Raw genomic sequence first — 16,601 nt, 5'->3', positions numbered from 1 at the left:
TTTCACTTAGCAATTTGAAGACGCCTTGAATCAGGTGTGTGTTAGAACAGAAAACACAACCACAGGGACCTGATTACATTTACTTATTGTCTGATTTTCTGCACTATTTCTCCCACGACTCAGGTTTAGGTTATAACAATGCTGGAGAATTCTAAAGTAAGCAATAAGACTACATCAGACTTCCCATATTCCTTCACCGAGGATGGGCGGCTCTGCCATATGGACACTAAGAAACCCTACAAGTTCCCATTCCAGCTCAAAGATGCCCAAGCGACTATGAGAGAACATACATCTCTGTGCTGCTACATCTCCCAGCATGTGTATAGCCTGCTTGAAGAAAAGTACAACCTGATCAAGGTGTATCTGGATAAAAGTAACCTATGTGATTCCCATCCACCTGGTTTTATCTACATGAGTCCAGGAGCTTTAGGACATCATGGGACACTGGTGGTCCTAATCCAAAATAAAGGCACTATCAGGTGTGGCGTATGGAGCTGGAGAGCTGTAGCCTATGAAGGCCTAGAGAGAGGGAGTCAGATCCCATACGTGCGCTGGGCTTTGGCGGAGTCCTGTGCTGTTTTGTTACTGAACCCTAATGAAGGATTAATGACCCCAGAGGAGCATGTGCACCAAGTGTGGGATCAGATGCTCCTGAACAGCACTGCAGAGCAAATCGCAGTAGTGGCACATGGTTACGGAGGATTAGCGTTTGTTCATCTCCTGTGCTGTCGTTTGGAACAGATCCAACAACGCAAGTGTGCTGTGGCTTTCATCAACTCGTCGCACAGCCTCTGGCATCAGCCACTTGGAACTTTAGGACGTGACTGGATCAAGAAACATTCCAGTACATGGGTACTGAGCAGCAAACCAAAGAACCGCCTGGTGGGGTCTCTCAAGGCAGGGTGCAGGATGATGTCAGCAGGGACTCAGTGCCATGAGACGGCACCTGCTGTGTGCATGGAATCGGTATTTCGTTTCTTTGCCAAAGTGACGAAACCTGCGGTTGCTCCGACGCCATTTGCCATCATTACTAGGAGCAGGAGCCTTGGAGCGAGAAAGCCAAGCGACACAACCGACCCAAACAATAATGCATGCTTGAATGAAGATGCTTGTATCTCAGATGTGAACTTTATTAAGAGAGAATAATTAGAACAGTTATTTGTGTATAATGTTTGGTGGAAATGTGCTTATTAAAGAGCTTCATGTACATCGTGACACGATTGTTTTTATTGGTAATTTTACAAGTATACAAATTTCTAAAATCTAAAATGCATTTCCACAGGAAACAACTAAAGTGTCATGCTTTACAAATACGAGCAAAAAATCCCCATATTTTCTTACATTTCATAAAACTAATCTTCACGTGTGAGGTTTATTTCACACCTAAATCCCATGGTAGAGCAGATCGTATTTAGGAATATTTCGTGGATCGATAGGGCTTCGCACGATCAGTTTTCCTCTCATGGCACCACGATAGATCACCTCAATAAGATCGATGAAGTCCTGCTTCGTTTTAAAGCATCCGACAAACTTAGTATGATCTGGAGACCTGAAGGAAATAATACAGGATTATGAAGATATGCAGAAGCTCATGAACACACAAATACTCTGTGTATACTTTTATGATGTGCATATTTACTCTATATTTCTTTAAATTGTTTTTTTCCTGATAAACCTAACATATAGTTAACTTCTTGTCTGGTTGTAATCCATCCATAAAAGACCACCACAGAAACACCACAGTCACCAGAAATAATCAGACTCCAACTGTTCTCATGTCATTTTCATTACTGAGAATCATCCAATACCCAAACAATGTGATCCACAGTCCTGTGATGGCTCCTTTTTAGTAGCGGAAAAATGTACACTCCTGCCCAAAACACAGGCTTAATATGCTTAATAAATCGTAGGTCAATAAATCCGCAAGAATTTAGCAAATACTGCAGACGTTCTCGCTGCTCTGGTTTAATCCTGGTTCTGTTTTCTGTTCTGTTTCTTGAAGGTCAATGTGCAGCTTTATACAGCAGTACAGATTTACTATCCTCTAATAATAACAACATACAGCAATTATTTTCAAAATAGCTGCCAACAAAAGTGAGTGCACCCTCAGTGATAATCTGTATGTCATATGTAATCTGCAAAGTCACATGTCCTATTCATCATGTTTGTTTTTTGTCTGCTTGGCAGAACCATACAAATTTGTGTATCTTGTATTAGAGCAGTTAAAATGTGGTGCTTTGAGGACGATTTGCTCATACTGACCACTGGATCTTCAACATAGAACCTCATGGTAAAGAGTCTCTGAGGATTTGAGAATTAGAATTGCTGCCCTCCACAAAGATGCCCAGGCTATCAGAAGATCAGTATCACCCTGAAACTGAGTTACAGTACAGTGGTCAGGGTCATACAAAAGTTTTTTAAGACGGGTTCCCCTCGGAACAGACCTCACAAGGGTTCATCAAATAAATCGTGTGCGTCAGGTGCAGAAGCTGCTTCAAAACACAGACATGAGTGCTGCAGCGTTGCTTTAGAGGTCAGTACTCAGACCGTACGCACTGCACACACTGCAACAATTCAGTTTGCATCTCCGTCGTCCCAGAAGGAGCTTCTTCTGAAGCTGGTTTACAAGAAAACACACAAACAGTTTGCTGAAGACGACCTGTCCAAGATCATGAATTACTAGAACCATGTCCTGTGGTCTGATGAGACTAAAATAAACTTGTTTGGATCAGATGATGTCCAGCATGTGTGACGCAGTGGTGAGGGGAACCAAGAAAATTGTGTCTTGCCTACAGTCAAGCATGGTGGTAGTAGCATCATGGTCTGGGGCTGCATGAGTGCTGCTGGTACTGGGGAGCTGCGGTTCTAAAGGACAACATGAGAAATTCTGTACTGCTTTCCAACATAATAACGACACCAAACGCAGCACCAAGATGACCAACTGCCTTTCTGAGGAAGCTGAAGGTAAAGGTGATGGAGTGGCCAAGTATGTCTCCAGACCTGAACCCTATTGAGAACCTGTTGGGCATCCTCAAGCGGAATGTGAAGAAGCACCATGTGTCCAACATCCAGCAGCTCCGTGGTGTGATTATGGAGGAATGGAAGAGGATCTCAGCAACAATCTGTGCAGCTCTAGTGAATTTCATGCCCAGGAGGATTTAGGCAGTACTGAATTAATGGTGCTCTCACAATATATTGACACTTTGGACAAAGTTTTGACATGTTCACATACTCACTTTGGTTGCCAGTTATTTAGACAATAATGGCTGTATGTTGAGTTATTTTCAGAGGACAGTAGATCTATACTGCTACACAACCTGCACATTGACTCCTCTAAAATATATCCAAGTTTCATTTCTACAGTATTGTCCCTTGAGAAGATCGGATAAAATGGTTTGCTGAAATGTTAGGGGTGTACTCACTTTTGTGAGATAATGTATTTAACTGTGCTGTACCAGGGGACTTTCCCTCTGATCTGTCTGTCTATTTCTCCGTCTAGATGTCCATCTGTCTTTTAACTGTCTGCTGTTCTGTCTATCTTTCTCTCTGTCTATTTGTCTATCTCTCACTGTGGCAAATAATCAACAAATGGCACATTTTCTCATCAGACATCTTGATCATTATCATGACTTCACCCCTGTGTACAAGTCGACTGCACGGGTAAAACGGTCTCTTCCGCTTTCCCCCGAAACAATTCGCCGCAAGTGAAATCACAGCTCTTGGGGGTCTTCAGGTTTATTTAATTCTTGCTTATTTTCTGATCAATGATTGTTAAGACCAATAAAAGCAGAATATTTGTATGTTTTACTCTTTAGTGAACAGTAGGATGTCTGTGAGTGCAGGTGTTAATTTCACCTGCACCCAAATAGCTTTAATACTTCTGTCCTCACCCATAATCGACCTTCATGTGCTGTCCATTGAAGAAGAAGACGATTGATGGAATGTAACTGATGTCGAAATAGCGGGTATAAACAGGCATTTTATCCACATCCACCAAATATATAGAAGTCATTTTACTCAGGTCATGGGAGGTTTTGGAAAGCTGTCATGAGGAAGAGAAAGGTGTATTAGAAAACACAGAGGGGACCCATGATATATTTGTAGTACATCATTCTGTATAGCTGTATGGCTCCAGATCACCAGATCATTGGATCATTGGATCACTAGATCACGACTTACAATTTCGTCGAGTTGCATGCACACGGAGTCTTCATCTCGTCCGAAGCGCAACACCAGCACTTTCTCTGCGACTGTTTTGATCACTTCATCGACCTCCTTTTTACTCGATAGTTTCGGCAAAAACAAACTCATTGTGATGTGTTGTTCGTGAACGAGTCGGTTCGAAGAGCCAATTATTTGTGGCGAACAAAAAGAACCGACTCCTGTCGGGAAGAACCGAATCTTCAGCTCTAACGAGAAAGTCAGTTATGGCAAGCTGAGGAAAAAAGAAAAAATATATTTTTATTATTATTATTATTATCTAAAGTGTCGTAATGTTAAGACTGTGGCCATTATTATTTTGATGTGGTTGCTGTGGTTCTGGGTTTAGTTGTTCGTTTAAAGGCTTGATGAAAATGTAAAACAATTATTGTGTAATAAAGAAAATGTATAAAAATAAAGCTTTTATGAAAACACTGAATCATAAAAATGTTTACAATTGAAAAAACGTTAATAATGGCTAAACTGGGATCAAATAGAAAGCTCTGAGTGATACTTAATGAAGAGCCATTTTAGGATCCGTAAGAGCCGGCTCTTCTAAAAGAGCCGAGCCAAAAGAGCCGAATCTTTGAAAAGAGCCAGACCTATCCTCACTTCAAGCTCGTGGCTCCAAGTGTGTTCCGGTTTCCATATAGCGTACGAAAAAAATACAAGCGCTCTGATTGGACCAAAATCAGACCACCAGCCAATCATCGCTCAGAAGGCGGGATTTTTGCTGGACCAGGGGAAACAGTGCACCGTGGTCCTGTCCCAAATAACGTCTTGTTATATGCCTGAGTCTGCATTCACCTAAGCGGAAACTCGTGCGCTCGAGGGTGCAGGATTTGGAACACGGCTCCATGCAGGACTGAGCGGAAATCTTCAGCAGAGCAACGTTAAACGCTGTTCGGGTCAAAACATGTTACCTAATTTAACTTGAATTAAAAAAACAAGCACCCTCTTGGAATATATATTTGTCGTTCCTTAGTTGACGTCTCAAACATTTTGTAATTTCACGACTTAACATTTGTGGTGGGTTGGAAATGAGTATATAACGTCGACTATGCTTTGTTTCACTACGACCGAAAATAGATGACGCAACGAGAATCAACGTGACCTAAGACAGAGGAGCATTGCGCTTCTGTTTCTGGTGTTCTTGCAGGTCATGGCACATTTATGCCTCTCAGCTAACAGGTTAATCGTCCAGCTATATTTGTGTATATTCGCTTCCCTCTTGTTGTAAACGCGCAGCTCGTGATGTTGCTCAGGGTTCACACTGTGTCTGTGATGAGGAGGTTTCTCTCTCCGGCTTGCACACTCGTGAAATATCACGCTCCCAATTTGTTCACATCGTGCTCAGCTCTTACCCCAAGCCGATCCCTGAGTACTGGCTCGGTTTTGAGAAAAGATGCTCCACAGCAGAAACCTGAGCTGGACCTAGATGTCTGGAAGTCCGTAATGAGATCCCAGGTTTCACAAGATGACAAACAGAAGGAGGACAGAGAAGCAGAAACTGGAGGAGAAGAAGCAGCAGGAGGAGGTTCTCCGGTAGAGAGGAGTCGTACTCTGGTGGACATGTGGCGGCAAGCTGGAAAACAAGTCCCCGATGACGTCACAGAGGAGCAGCTGGAGACGCTTGCAGAACTCACCACTAAGTCCTCTAAGAGGAAGTACCTCAGGTATTTGGCTATAAAAGAGGGCCATAAGAAGGCCAACAGAGAGAAAAAGGAGAAAAGGAAGACTGAGAGGTCAGTCGAGTTGGTGAAGGAGGAGACGGGATTGGAAGACGCAGAAGAAGAAGGTGAAGGAGAACCCAAATTGAAAAACACTTTTCTTATGCAGTTTTGGACTCGTTCCGCAGACCGGCTGTTGGGCTGGAGAGCGGCGCAGGCCATGCTGTATGGCCAGCCGCTGGTCTATGATATGAGCTACGACCAGCACATGTCGAGGCGTGAGATGGAAAACACGATCTCGCAGCTGATGGAGACAGAAGGCTGGAACCGGCGCTCAGTGGACTCTTTCCATTTGCACTTCTGCAACCTGCAGCCGGATGGCGCTTATCAGCGGGAGCTTCTCAGACGCTACGGTCAGGAGGCATGGGACCGTCTTTTCGTCACCGCTACCCACCAGCGTCACGTAGACCTGTTTCCCCGAGAGGATCTCGTATACCTGACTGCCGATTCCCCCAACGTTCTCCGCACCTTCGACCACACCAAGGTGTACATCATCGGAGCCATGGTGGACCGATCCATCCAATCTGGAGCTTCTCTGGCCAACGCCAAGCGTCTCAAGCTCTCCACGGCAAGGCTGCCTCTGGACGAGTACCTGCACTGGGAAATCGGGGCCAAGAACCTGACGCTGGACCAGATGATCCGCATCCTGATGACTGTCAAGGAGACGGGCAGCTGGGAGAAAGCGCTGGAGTTCGTGCCCAAGAGGAAACACGACGGTTTCCATCATCATAGGAGTAAAGACACGGTTGAAAGAACGGAAAAAAACAATCAGCCATCTTTCAAAGAGGGGGAACGAAACCCAATATTTTTGAGTAAACAGAGACAGAAACACACAAATAGAAGCGATGTGGCATCCAAACAAACGGTCGGACTTTCGGAAAACTTATCCGGACAGAGCAGACTGCGGATTGCCCTGAAAAGCAAACTTGAGGAAGGCAGAAAAGTGGAAAGAAAAAGAAACTGGTGGGAGGAAGATTAGCCTTATAACACTGGGGATGATTTTTCTGCAAAGGAACAAACATCGTCTACTGAATTTCACATTTCACAAATACAAAAATGTGTTCTTTCTGTACTGATTTATTTTGTAATGTTAAAAAAACGATTCCCTCTTTACCCGGACCATTAACTCAACTCTGCTCTGAAAGGAAATAAAAATTTTTTTAAAAAAGACTTAATTTTTCAAAAATGTTGCTGTATTTATCTTATTCATACACAGTCTCTTCAGCAGCATGTATATAGTCATAATTTACATGATTATGAATGAAACACCAAATGATTAAAAAAAAAAGGCCAACAATGTTTTGTTTTTTTTTGCCAAAAACAGCATTTTAATTGGTGTGAAATTCAGATCAGATAAACCTCAACTCACACACGCACCATATTCTCTTAGTTTCACGCAATTACAAAATGTGCAGACGAGTTTGAAAAAGTTTCACAAAACAGAGATTCACTTCTGCAGAAATGAAAAACTACTACTGATATATATACATATAGATAAACAAATACTGCCTCGAGTACAACCTGCTAATTCAACAGTAACAAGCTCTGTGTTCACCCACGCACTCGCCAAAGTACCGATCACGAGAAACTCGGGCAAACGCAGCGACACACTTCGGGTAAACCAACACCCAGAGTTTCACTCAATATGTCTTGTATAAATAGTTGTGCAAAGATGATTCAAGTCACACACTAACACAAGCAAATAAAAAAATTACATCAGCTTTGAGTTACAGAAAAAAATAATATAAAGAGGAGAAAAAAAATGCAATTACTTCTGTTCTGATATTGGACTATATGATCAATCACTTATTTTTTCTCTCTTTGGTGTTTATATACAAAGACATTATTTATTGCACATTAATTATACCAACAGAACCCCTGCAACTGTTTTCATCACCATAAGACCATAAGTGAATTTTGTTTGTTTGGTGTTTTTTAATTAATGCAATGAAATCCTCAGTAAAACATCAACAATGTGATGAAGTGTTATTTCCAAACTGTCCAGGTTTGGTTGAAAAATACTTTAATATATTAAAAAAAAAGGAAAAAGTCAGGCCTGTGGTTATGTTACAGTAAAGCATCCCTAATCCTTGTTACTAGAAGGAAGGTGGAAATAATGAGAATGGGGAAATGAAGGAAGAAAGCAGAACGGGGCTACATCGAGGATCCTTGGAGGATCTGAACACCACAAAACCACTTCCTCAAAACCACCACATTGTGTCAGTTGTTGTATTTGTTATAATTTACATACTACAGATGCAGTAAAAGGAGACTGGGTAAAAAAAAAAAAAAAAAAAAAAGGAGAATTCCTATAAGGCGAGTTGGTCTCAGAGCACGAGCAGCTCCCCAGTGCAGCGCTCACAGCAGTTAAAGGTGATGTTTTCGTAGCGTGTGTACGGGTGGAAACGTCCGATGCTTTTCTTATTAGGAAGGAAAGGAGAACCGGAGTCGGGAGTGGCCAAGTCGCCGGCGGCGTCAGGGCAGGAAATGGGATCCAGAATCCTGAGTACCTACACCGGGAAATAACGGATAAAGAATATAAAGCAGCAATCGTGCTTTTGTCATCACTTCATATTTATTGAAAGAAAAAAAAATTTAAGTGAAACGAAAGACTACAAAAGCAACAGTAAACCTTTTCTGCCATCTTCTCAGCTGGTGTGTTGCAGAGCTCTGTAGCTGAGCTGTTCTTCACGCATGTGCTGCTGCTCGTGCTGATGTTCCCCAGCAGGTGAGAGTTGATGGCGTTGGCCAGCTTGTGATTGGCCACGGCCAGTTCTCCGGTGCTGAGCGGCTGTGCGCTGGGGTAGTAGGTTTGCTGTCTGCCCCACTGCAGCGAGACAAGCAGCTGCTCCAGAGACCTACAAATTCACAGGAATACACACTGAGAATGCTGATGTGGTTTACTTAATAGTGTTTGTGTGTGTGTGTGTGTGTGTGTGTGTGTGTGTGTGTGTGTGTGTGAGCTTAATGGCTGTAATGTAACAAAAGTACAGATTTTTCAGTAGTCTAAATGAGCAGGGTTCATGTCAGTGGAGAGTTTAACTATCAAACAGTATATGGAGCTTCAGATAAAAAATAAATATACATTATACAGAATAACAAAATAGGAGTGAAATCTTTACAATACAAACATAAAATATATTGATCTAAAATGTTAAATGCATGTATGAATTATTCCTTGGTCATGTTAGGTTCCAGGGATCCATCAATTCATCCATCAAGCCACACCTCCCTCCATTAATTCATCTATCCATTAATCAATCCATCCATCGTAGTGCTGGGTGGTATACCGGTTCATACCGAATGTTTATTTATGTTACGATATGAATTTTTATTATACAGCAATAGAACAATGAGGAGGTCCACTTTCACTGTGGCACTGGTGAGGGTACAGCTGTGTGTTTTTCTTGTGGGATTGTTACATTGTGTGATTGCCAAAATGTTTTTTCTTTTTTTTTTAAGTCAATTGCAAAATTTGCATGATAAAAAGGTTCTGTATTTTGACTGCAACTGTCATGCGTTTTGATTTCTTAACTATCAGAATCATGCCATCCACCCCTCCACACATTCATCTATCCATCCACCCGCCCACACATTCATCCATCCATCCATCCATCCACCCACCCGCCCACACATCCATCCATCCACCCACCCACACATTCATCCATCCACCCGCCTTCCATCCATCCATCCACCCGCCCACACATTCATCCATCCATCCATCCACCCACCCACATATTCATCCATCCACCCGCTTCCATCCATCCATCCGCCCACATTCATCCATCCATCCACCCATCCATCCATCCATCCATCCATCCATCCATCCGCCCATCCACACATCCATCCATCCATCCGCCCATCCACACATCCATCCATCCATCCGCCATCCACACATCCATCCATCCACCCGCCCATCCATCCATCCATCATCCATCCATCATCCATCCATCCGCCCATCCACATCCATCCATCCATCCGCCTATCCACATCCATCCATCCATCCGCCATCCACATCCATCCATCCATCCGCCTATCCACACATCCATCCATCCATCCGCCCATCCACATCCATCCATCCATCCGCCATCCACACATCCATCCATCCATCCATCCGCCCATCCACATTCATCCATCCACCCGCCCATCCATCCATCCACACATCCATCCATCCACCACACATTCATCCATCCATCCATCCATCCACCCACCCGCCCACACATCCATCCATCCATCCACCCACCCACATTCATCCATCCACCCGCCCATCCATCCATCCATCCATCCATCCATCCACATCCATCCATCCATCCACCCATCCATCCATCATCCATCCATCCATCCATCCGTCCATCCATCCATCATCCATCATCCATCCATCATCCATCCATCCATCCATCCATCCATCCATCCATCCACATCATCCATCCATCCATCCATCCATCCACATCCATCCATCCATCATCCATCCACATCCATCCATCCATCCATCCATCCATCATCCATCCATCATCCATCCATCCGCCCATCCATCCATCACATCCATCCATCCATCCATCCATCATCCATCCACATCCATCCATCATCCATCATCCATCCATCCATCATCCATCCATCACATCCATCCATCCATCCATCCATTCATCCATCCATCACATCCATCCATCCATTCATCCATCCATCCGCCCATCCACATCATCCATCCACCCACCCACATTCATCCATCCATCCATTCATCCATCCACCCACCCACATTCATCCATCCACCCGCTTCCATCCATCCATCATCCATCCATCCATCCATCCACACATCATCCATCCATCCATCCATCCATCCACCCGCCACACATCCATCCATCCATCCATCCACCCGCCCACATCCATCCATCCATCCATCCACCCGCCCACACATCCATCCATCCATCCATCCACCCGCCACACATCCGCCCACATCCATCCATCCATCCATCCATCCACCCGCACACATTCATCCATCCATCCATCCATCCACCGCCCACATCCATCCATCCATCCATCCACCCGCCCACATCCATCCATCCATCCACCCGCCCACACATCCATCCATCCATCCACCACACATCCATCCATCCATCCATCCGCCCACACATTCATCCATCCATCCATCCTTTAATTGATCCATAAATCCATCCACTTACCCATCTGTATGTCAATCCACTTAGCAATTCCCCATCATTTATCAACACATTCATCCATAAATTCATCTGTCCACACATTCATTCTTCAATCAATCCACCCATCTGTCCATCAACCCATCTATCCTCTACACATCCATCCTTCAATCCATCCATTCATCCAATCAACCCCCATCAACCCATCTATCCATCTATCCAACAATCAACCCCTTATACCTCCCATCCACACATTTATCCTTCAATTTCTCAGCCTGTCCATCAACCATCTCTCCATCCAGCCATCCATCCATCAACCTATCAATAAATTAATCAGTCCATCCATCTGTCCTCACGTTCATTCTTCAATCCATCCACCCATCTATCTATTCATCTTCAAAAATGTATATTGATAATTCTTTTTTTCATATGATATTTTACAAACTGTTTTGAACACACTTGACCATGTCAATAATACCGTACACCCGCGAAAATAGCTGGTGCCAAAAACAGGTAAACGAGTTCCCTGGACTGAAGCAAACTGAAAAACTGTGCTTGTTTACAGGACTGCATGATGGCGACTGTCTGTCCAGAACATAGCAGTTCAAAAGTCGGCCAAGTAAACCAGACACTGTGAGCTCGTGATGCAAATGTTAAACTTATGGTGATAAACACTCATTTATCTGTTAGAGCTATCCAACAACTGTCAAGCAGCCAAGAAATATAGCATGTCAATGTAATGTCAGGAGATGGAGATCCTAAAACAAAGTCTTAGAAATGCTGATACCAGTGGTTAAAAAAAAAAAGGCTCTCTTATAATCAGGGTTGTCATACTCAGGACAATACAGTGTGTGTGGGTGTATTATATATATATATATATATACACACAGTGGAACCTCGGGTTACAAACGCCCCGGCATACGTATAATTCAGGTTACGAATCGCAGTTCATCAAAATTTTTGCCCCTGGTTACGAACAATATATCGGGATACGACGTCGCTCACCAAAAATCGCAGGCAAGTTGGTTGTTTTGCTCTATCCACGCAGCTCGTCACATCAGTTAGCGTCCTGTGTCCCTAGCGAGAGCATCGTGTTACTTATCCGCTTGAACTTTTCCCGGCAGCAGCGTAACAACTCGTTAGTTGATGCTCGTGGAATGATGAGATGGACAACATTAGCCGATGCATAACCACTTTACTTGTTTTTATGAAGATAGATTAGCAGGGTTACAGTCTTTTCCAGTACAATACCCATAATGAATTTCACTCTGGACTTCAATACCAACTGATAGTAGCCTTAAAGAAACAGCTCTCATTTTCCTCTAATGCAACAATTGTCTCAGCGTTCGTGTTAATAACACTGTCTTTAATATTCTATAATATAATATATAATAATATATAAATAATATAATATAATAAGATTCTCCTTCAAACAATAACTCTCCCTCCTCCCCTTCTCTGACGTCGTCTCCTGCAGCGAGTCTTCTCAAAGGAAAGTACCGGTAAAGATCTTTTCCTCTTTTGTATGTTTTTATGTGGTATGATTTTAATATATGTTAAAAGTAAATAATATTAGTGAATATTGCCTTAATTTTTATTTAAGTAATATTTTTGGTTGTCCAGAACGAATTACCGAAGTTTCTGTTCATTATTATGGGGAAATTTGTATCGGGATACGAACTTTTCAGGTTACGAATAAAGTACCGGAACGAATTAAATTCGTAACCCGAGGTTCCACTGTATATATATATATATATATATATATATATATATATATATATATATATATATATATATATATATATATATATTATATGCATAATGTTGTTGTATATTATATAGTCAGCTTTGTGGAACAATATCTCAGCCCACTCTAAACCTGTATACAGATTTACCCACAAGGCTTTTGTTGACTATTCACTTTATCTAGGTGGTACCTGTGTGTGTGCATCATGTCTTGGGAGAACTCCTCTCGCTCACGCAGCAGGTCCTGGATGGCGGTTTGAGCCTCTCTGGTCTGTCGCTGGAGAGCAGCTCGGGAGTTAGTCAACTCCTCAGCCATCACTCTGGATTCACACAGAGCGACATGTGATTAGAACAGAGAACACTGCCTGTAAAACATCCTGCAGTACAGATCACACTGATTAAATCTGTAATAGAAAAAGTGTGTTTAATAATGAGTTTTGTGGAGCAGTATTTGTAATTGTAGGTATTTGTTGTATTTTATTATATTACAATAGGAAATGTTGGGAACTATGGGAAGGTTTTGGCAAATCACGTGGTGTCAGTGATTTGCCTCTAGAGGCCGCTCTCATACTGCATAATGACCTTTTATGTCCAGGGCAGGGCAGACGCAACCTGGAAAAACTATTATTAACATCTAATTGAAGGTGTAGGCAACACCTGCAGGAAAACACCAACCGGCTGGCAAGGAATTTGCTCCTCCACACGTCACACTGAATACTCATGCGCTCCAGCTGCTCAGCCGTGTGCGCCAGGTTGCGGCACAGAACCTCGTTCTCCAGAATGAGATGGTTCTTCTCCCGCGACAGTCGCTCAAAGTGATACTGCAAGTCGTCCCCTACTGAGGCCACAAGAAGCTTCTTGAGTTCTCTGTTTACCTGCACAGAAGAACAAATGTTATTGATTTCAATTAATATATTAAAATTCTTATTCAGACGTACTGGCTGCATGACAGCGGTTTCACCGTGGAGCGAATTCATCACGAGCACATAAAACGCAGCATGGTCGCACCTCGGTCTGAACACGCAGCTGGTTCGAAAGCCCCTCCTTGTCCTGCAGCAGCCTGCGCTCGGAGTTCTGCAGCTTCTCCACAATGCTCTTATAGTCCAGCGGCTCTGGGGAAGGGGACGGAGGACGATCGTCGGCATGGTGCGGAGACCCCGATCCTCTTTCATCCGACTTGCTGTCGGCGTGGATGCCGGGCGCTCTGGTACTCCGGACAATGGCGGCACGTGGGACGACGATGCGCACGGCCTCCACCTCGGCGCACGAATCCCTGTTCACTTTTCCCAGGTGAAGGACGCCAGGGGACGCCGGCGCTGGTCTGGGAGACTGTCGGGGTGGAGACGCCTTTAAAGACAGAGTCTCTACAGACTTCTCCAGGCTCGCTGCAGGTTTGGCCATCTCCATGCCATCACCAGGGCCACGCACTGACACAACTACAAGAGGAGTCCAGGAAGTGTCTGATTGAGAAATTCAGAAAGTGTCTGATTTATATAAATAACACTAAAATATCACTTACCTTTCATGATGTCAGTCGACATGGTTGGAGACGATCCTTTAAGCATCAACTGGATGAAATGTTGCGTGAATATGTAGGTCTCTATGATTTGCCTTAAATCTTTAGGTGGAGAAAAAAATAAATAAAAAAAGAAAGTTAATAGGGAATTAACAGAGAATGTAAAACTATGAAGGTATATTTAATAATGAACAAATATAGAAAAAAATATTAATAATACATATTAATACAATTACACAGAACCCCAACAAAAAATAAATAAATAAATACAGCAAACAGCAGTCTCTGGAAACCTGTCAAAAATTTGGAAACACCTAGTCTTTTTTTTTTTTTTTGGTTTTGAGCCTCATGCATGTTTTAAGCAAAAGGTAGAAGCAAACAAGAATTAGAGAGTGACTGGGAGAAAGCTCTGTAGACAGAAGACCCCTAATTAGGGGTAGGCGATATGAGCTGAAATTTATATCACGATATTTCCGTGAGTGTTTAAAGCTGTTGTTCGTGTTAAGGGAGAACTTCCGATGAAAATAGATTAACGTGTGTACATTTATACATTTGTTTGGTCAAAGTAAATCTTCATACTGTTTATAGCGTAGTCTGTTGCATAGAAAGGAAAGGAACATGCACGTCTCTTTCAAACATCATTAAAACACTAGGTGTGTTTTGACTGGCACTGTAGATGTAATATCGCTTTAAGGATAATTACCTTCCTACGAAATATGTGAAATATATGAATTTGTGGGTTTTTGTCAAACGTGAGCCAAAATCATCACGATTAAAGACCCAAAGACTTAAACTACTTCAGTCTGTGTGCATTACATTTATTTAATACACGAGTTTTACAATTCGAGTTGAATAAATGAACTCAAATAAATGAACTTTCCTACAACATTCTAATTTGTTGAGATGCGCCTGTACATTTCCAGAAATCAGTCGTTCTTTTTTAATTATGAGAATAAAAACTTCACTGGTCAAACACACAGCAATCCGCCAATCGCGCGCTATAGTTTTTATAGAAATCAATCAGCGTTTGACTCATTAATATCATTCTATTTATAGATCAGTGTGTTCAGAGTAACAGAGTCTTTTCACATAAACTTAGTTGATTAGGTTAAGAGTCTTGTGATAAAAATGATAACAGGAACATTATTAGCGCATGTAGGACGTTTTGGAGACAAGGTGAGGGAGGCGAGATTGAGATGGTTTGGACATGTGCAGAGGAGGGACATGGGGTACATCAGTAGGAGAATGCTGAGGATGGAGCCACCACAAAGGAGGAAATAAGGAAGACCAAGGAGGCAGAATATGGAATGTGGTGAGGGAGGACATGCAGGTATTTGGGTTGAAAGAGGCAGTGGAGGACAGGGGGGTATGGAGACGGATGATCTGTTGTGGTGACCCCTAATGGGAGAAGCCGAAAGAAGAAGAAGAAGAAGAGCCATAATAATTCATAGTACTTTAGATACTTAAGTACATTTGAAGGCAAATACTTTTGTACGTTTACTCAATCGAAAGGTCTCTTCTATCACAATATCTCCTTCATGGCCTACCTAAATATGTATAAAAGCAAGAAAAAACTAAACTGGAATGAAAAACAGCATTATATACATTTGAGAAATCAAAATCAGTCTCAAAAGAGGAACTGATTCAGAAAACTCCTTTATTTATATAAGTGGAAATGATTTATAAATGTGTAGATTTTTTTAAAATTACAAAACCAGTTCAGGAGAAAGGTTTTTAGATCATATAACACTAGTAAATGCTAAATATCACAGCTATTACCTTAGTTTGAATGATTTATCTCGAGATTACACCCAGGACAGAGGGAGGCCTTTAAACAAACACACTAAAATACAGTTCATCTGAAAAAACCGCAGTTTATCTTATAAATAAAGCGATAAAGGTGTTTATGAATTTAGTAACTGCCTTTAGAGGCAGTTTAATTATAGTTGATGTTGTTATAATATAATGACTGTTTTTATGGCTCTTTATCCTGGTACTGGCAGATTAGAGATAACCTATGACATCACACTTTCTATAAATTTCTCATGGAAATTTAATGAAAAAACAAAATGGCTTTATTTCCAAACAAAATACTTTAAAAACGACAAGCAAATAGACTAGTATATTCACATTAAAACAACAAAAACACAAGCAACCGCTCCACGTACCTCAAATCCTGAACCGGAAGTCGCCATATTCCGCCTTCTTCACCACCAGTCGCAATTCCGGTCGAAATGCTGTTTATCGCCGCCCTCTGGA

General features: G+C 42.4%; 4 protein-coding genes across 6 annotated transcripts; 2 read left to right on the top strand and 2 right to left on the bottom strand.

Moving 5' to 3' along the window:
- Positions 1 to 45: 45 nt before the first annotated feature.
- si:ch73-41e3.7 (uncharacterized protein LOC572312 homolog) lies at positions 46 to 1,215 on the top strand. Its single transcript, XM_046838425.1, has one exon. It carries the CDS (start codon positions 139 to 141, stop codon positions 1,144 to 1,146), a length of 1,008 nt encoding a protein of 335 aa, XP_046694381.1. The 5' UTR covers positions 46 to 138; the 3' UTR covers positions 1,147 to 1,215.
- Positions 1,206 to 5,701, bottom strand: txnl4b (thioredoxin-like 4B). Its single transcript, XM_046838442.1, has 4 exons — positions 5,565 to 5,701; positions 4,180 to 4,435; positions 3,891 to 4,042; positions 1,206 to 1,549 (listed from the first exon to the last, which is right to left on the bottom strand). Exons 2-4 carry the CDS (start codon positions 4,309 to 4,311, stop codon positions 1,384 to 1,386), a joined length of 450 nt encoding a protein of 149 aa, XP_046694398.1. The 5' UTR covers positions 4,312 to 4,435; positions 5,565 to 5,701; the 3' UTR covers positions 1,206 to 1,383.
- trmt10c (tRNA methyltransferase 10C, mitochondrial RNase P subunit) lies at positions 4,849 to 7,100 on the top strand. The gene has a single exon (XM_046838401.1). The coding sequence runs from the start codon at positions 5,455 to 5,457 to the stop codon at positions 6,907 to 6,909; it is 1,455 nt and encodes a 484-aa protein (XP_046694357.1). The 5' UTR covers positions 4,849 to 5,454; the 3' UTR covers positions 6,910 to 7,100.
- Positions 7,101 to 7,841: 741 nt separating this feature from the next.
- blzf1 (basic leucine zipper nuclear factor 1) lies at positions 7,842 to 16,589 on the bottom strand. 3 transcript variants are annotated; one of them, XM_046838413.1, is made up of 7 exons: positions 16,511 to 16,589; positions 14,346 to 14,444; positions 13,835 to 14,262; positions 13,484 to 13,701; positions 13,018 to 13,146; positions 8,563 to 8,788; positions 7,842 to 8,440 (listed from the first exon to the last, which is right to left on the bottom strand). In XM_046838413.1, the coding sequence occupies exons 2-7, from the start codon at positions 14,389 to 14,391 to the stop codon at positions 8,258 to 8,260; spliced, it is 1,230 nt and encodes a 409-aa protein (XP_046694369.1). In that variant the 5' UTR covers positions 14,392 to 14,444; positions 16,511 to 16,589; the 3' UTR covers positions 7,842 to 8,257. The 3 variants fall into 3 exon arrangements, with proteins under 3 accessions (XP_046694369.1, XP_046694371.1, XP_046694370.1); XM_046838415.1 differs by having other exon boundaries at positions 13,502 to 13,701; XM_046838414.1 differs by lacking the exon at positions 16,511 to 16,589 and adding an exon at positions 16,122 to 16,408.
- Positions 16,590 to 16,601: the final 12 nt, after the last annotated feature.

This window comes from Silurus meridionalis, chromosome 24 (genome assembly GCF_014805685.1).
Source record: "Silurus meridionalis isolate SWU-2019-XX chromosome 24, ASM1480568v1, whole genome shotgun sequence".
NCBI lineage: Eukaryota > Metazoa > Chordata > Actinopteri > Siluriformes > Siluridae > Silurus > Silurus meridionalis.
Note: the sequence above shows the minus strand (reverse complement) of the source record. Positions and strands in the feature narration are given on the sequence as shown.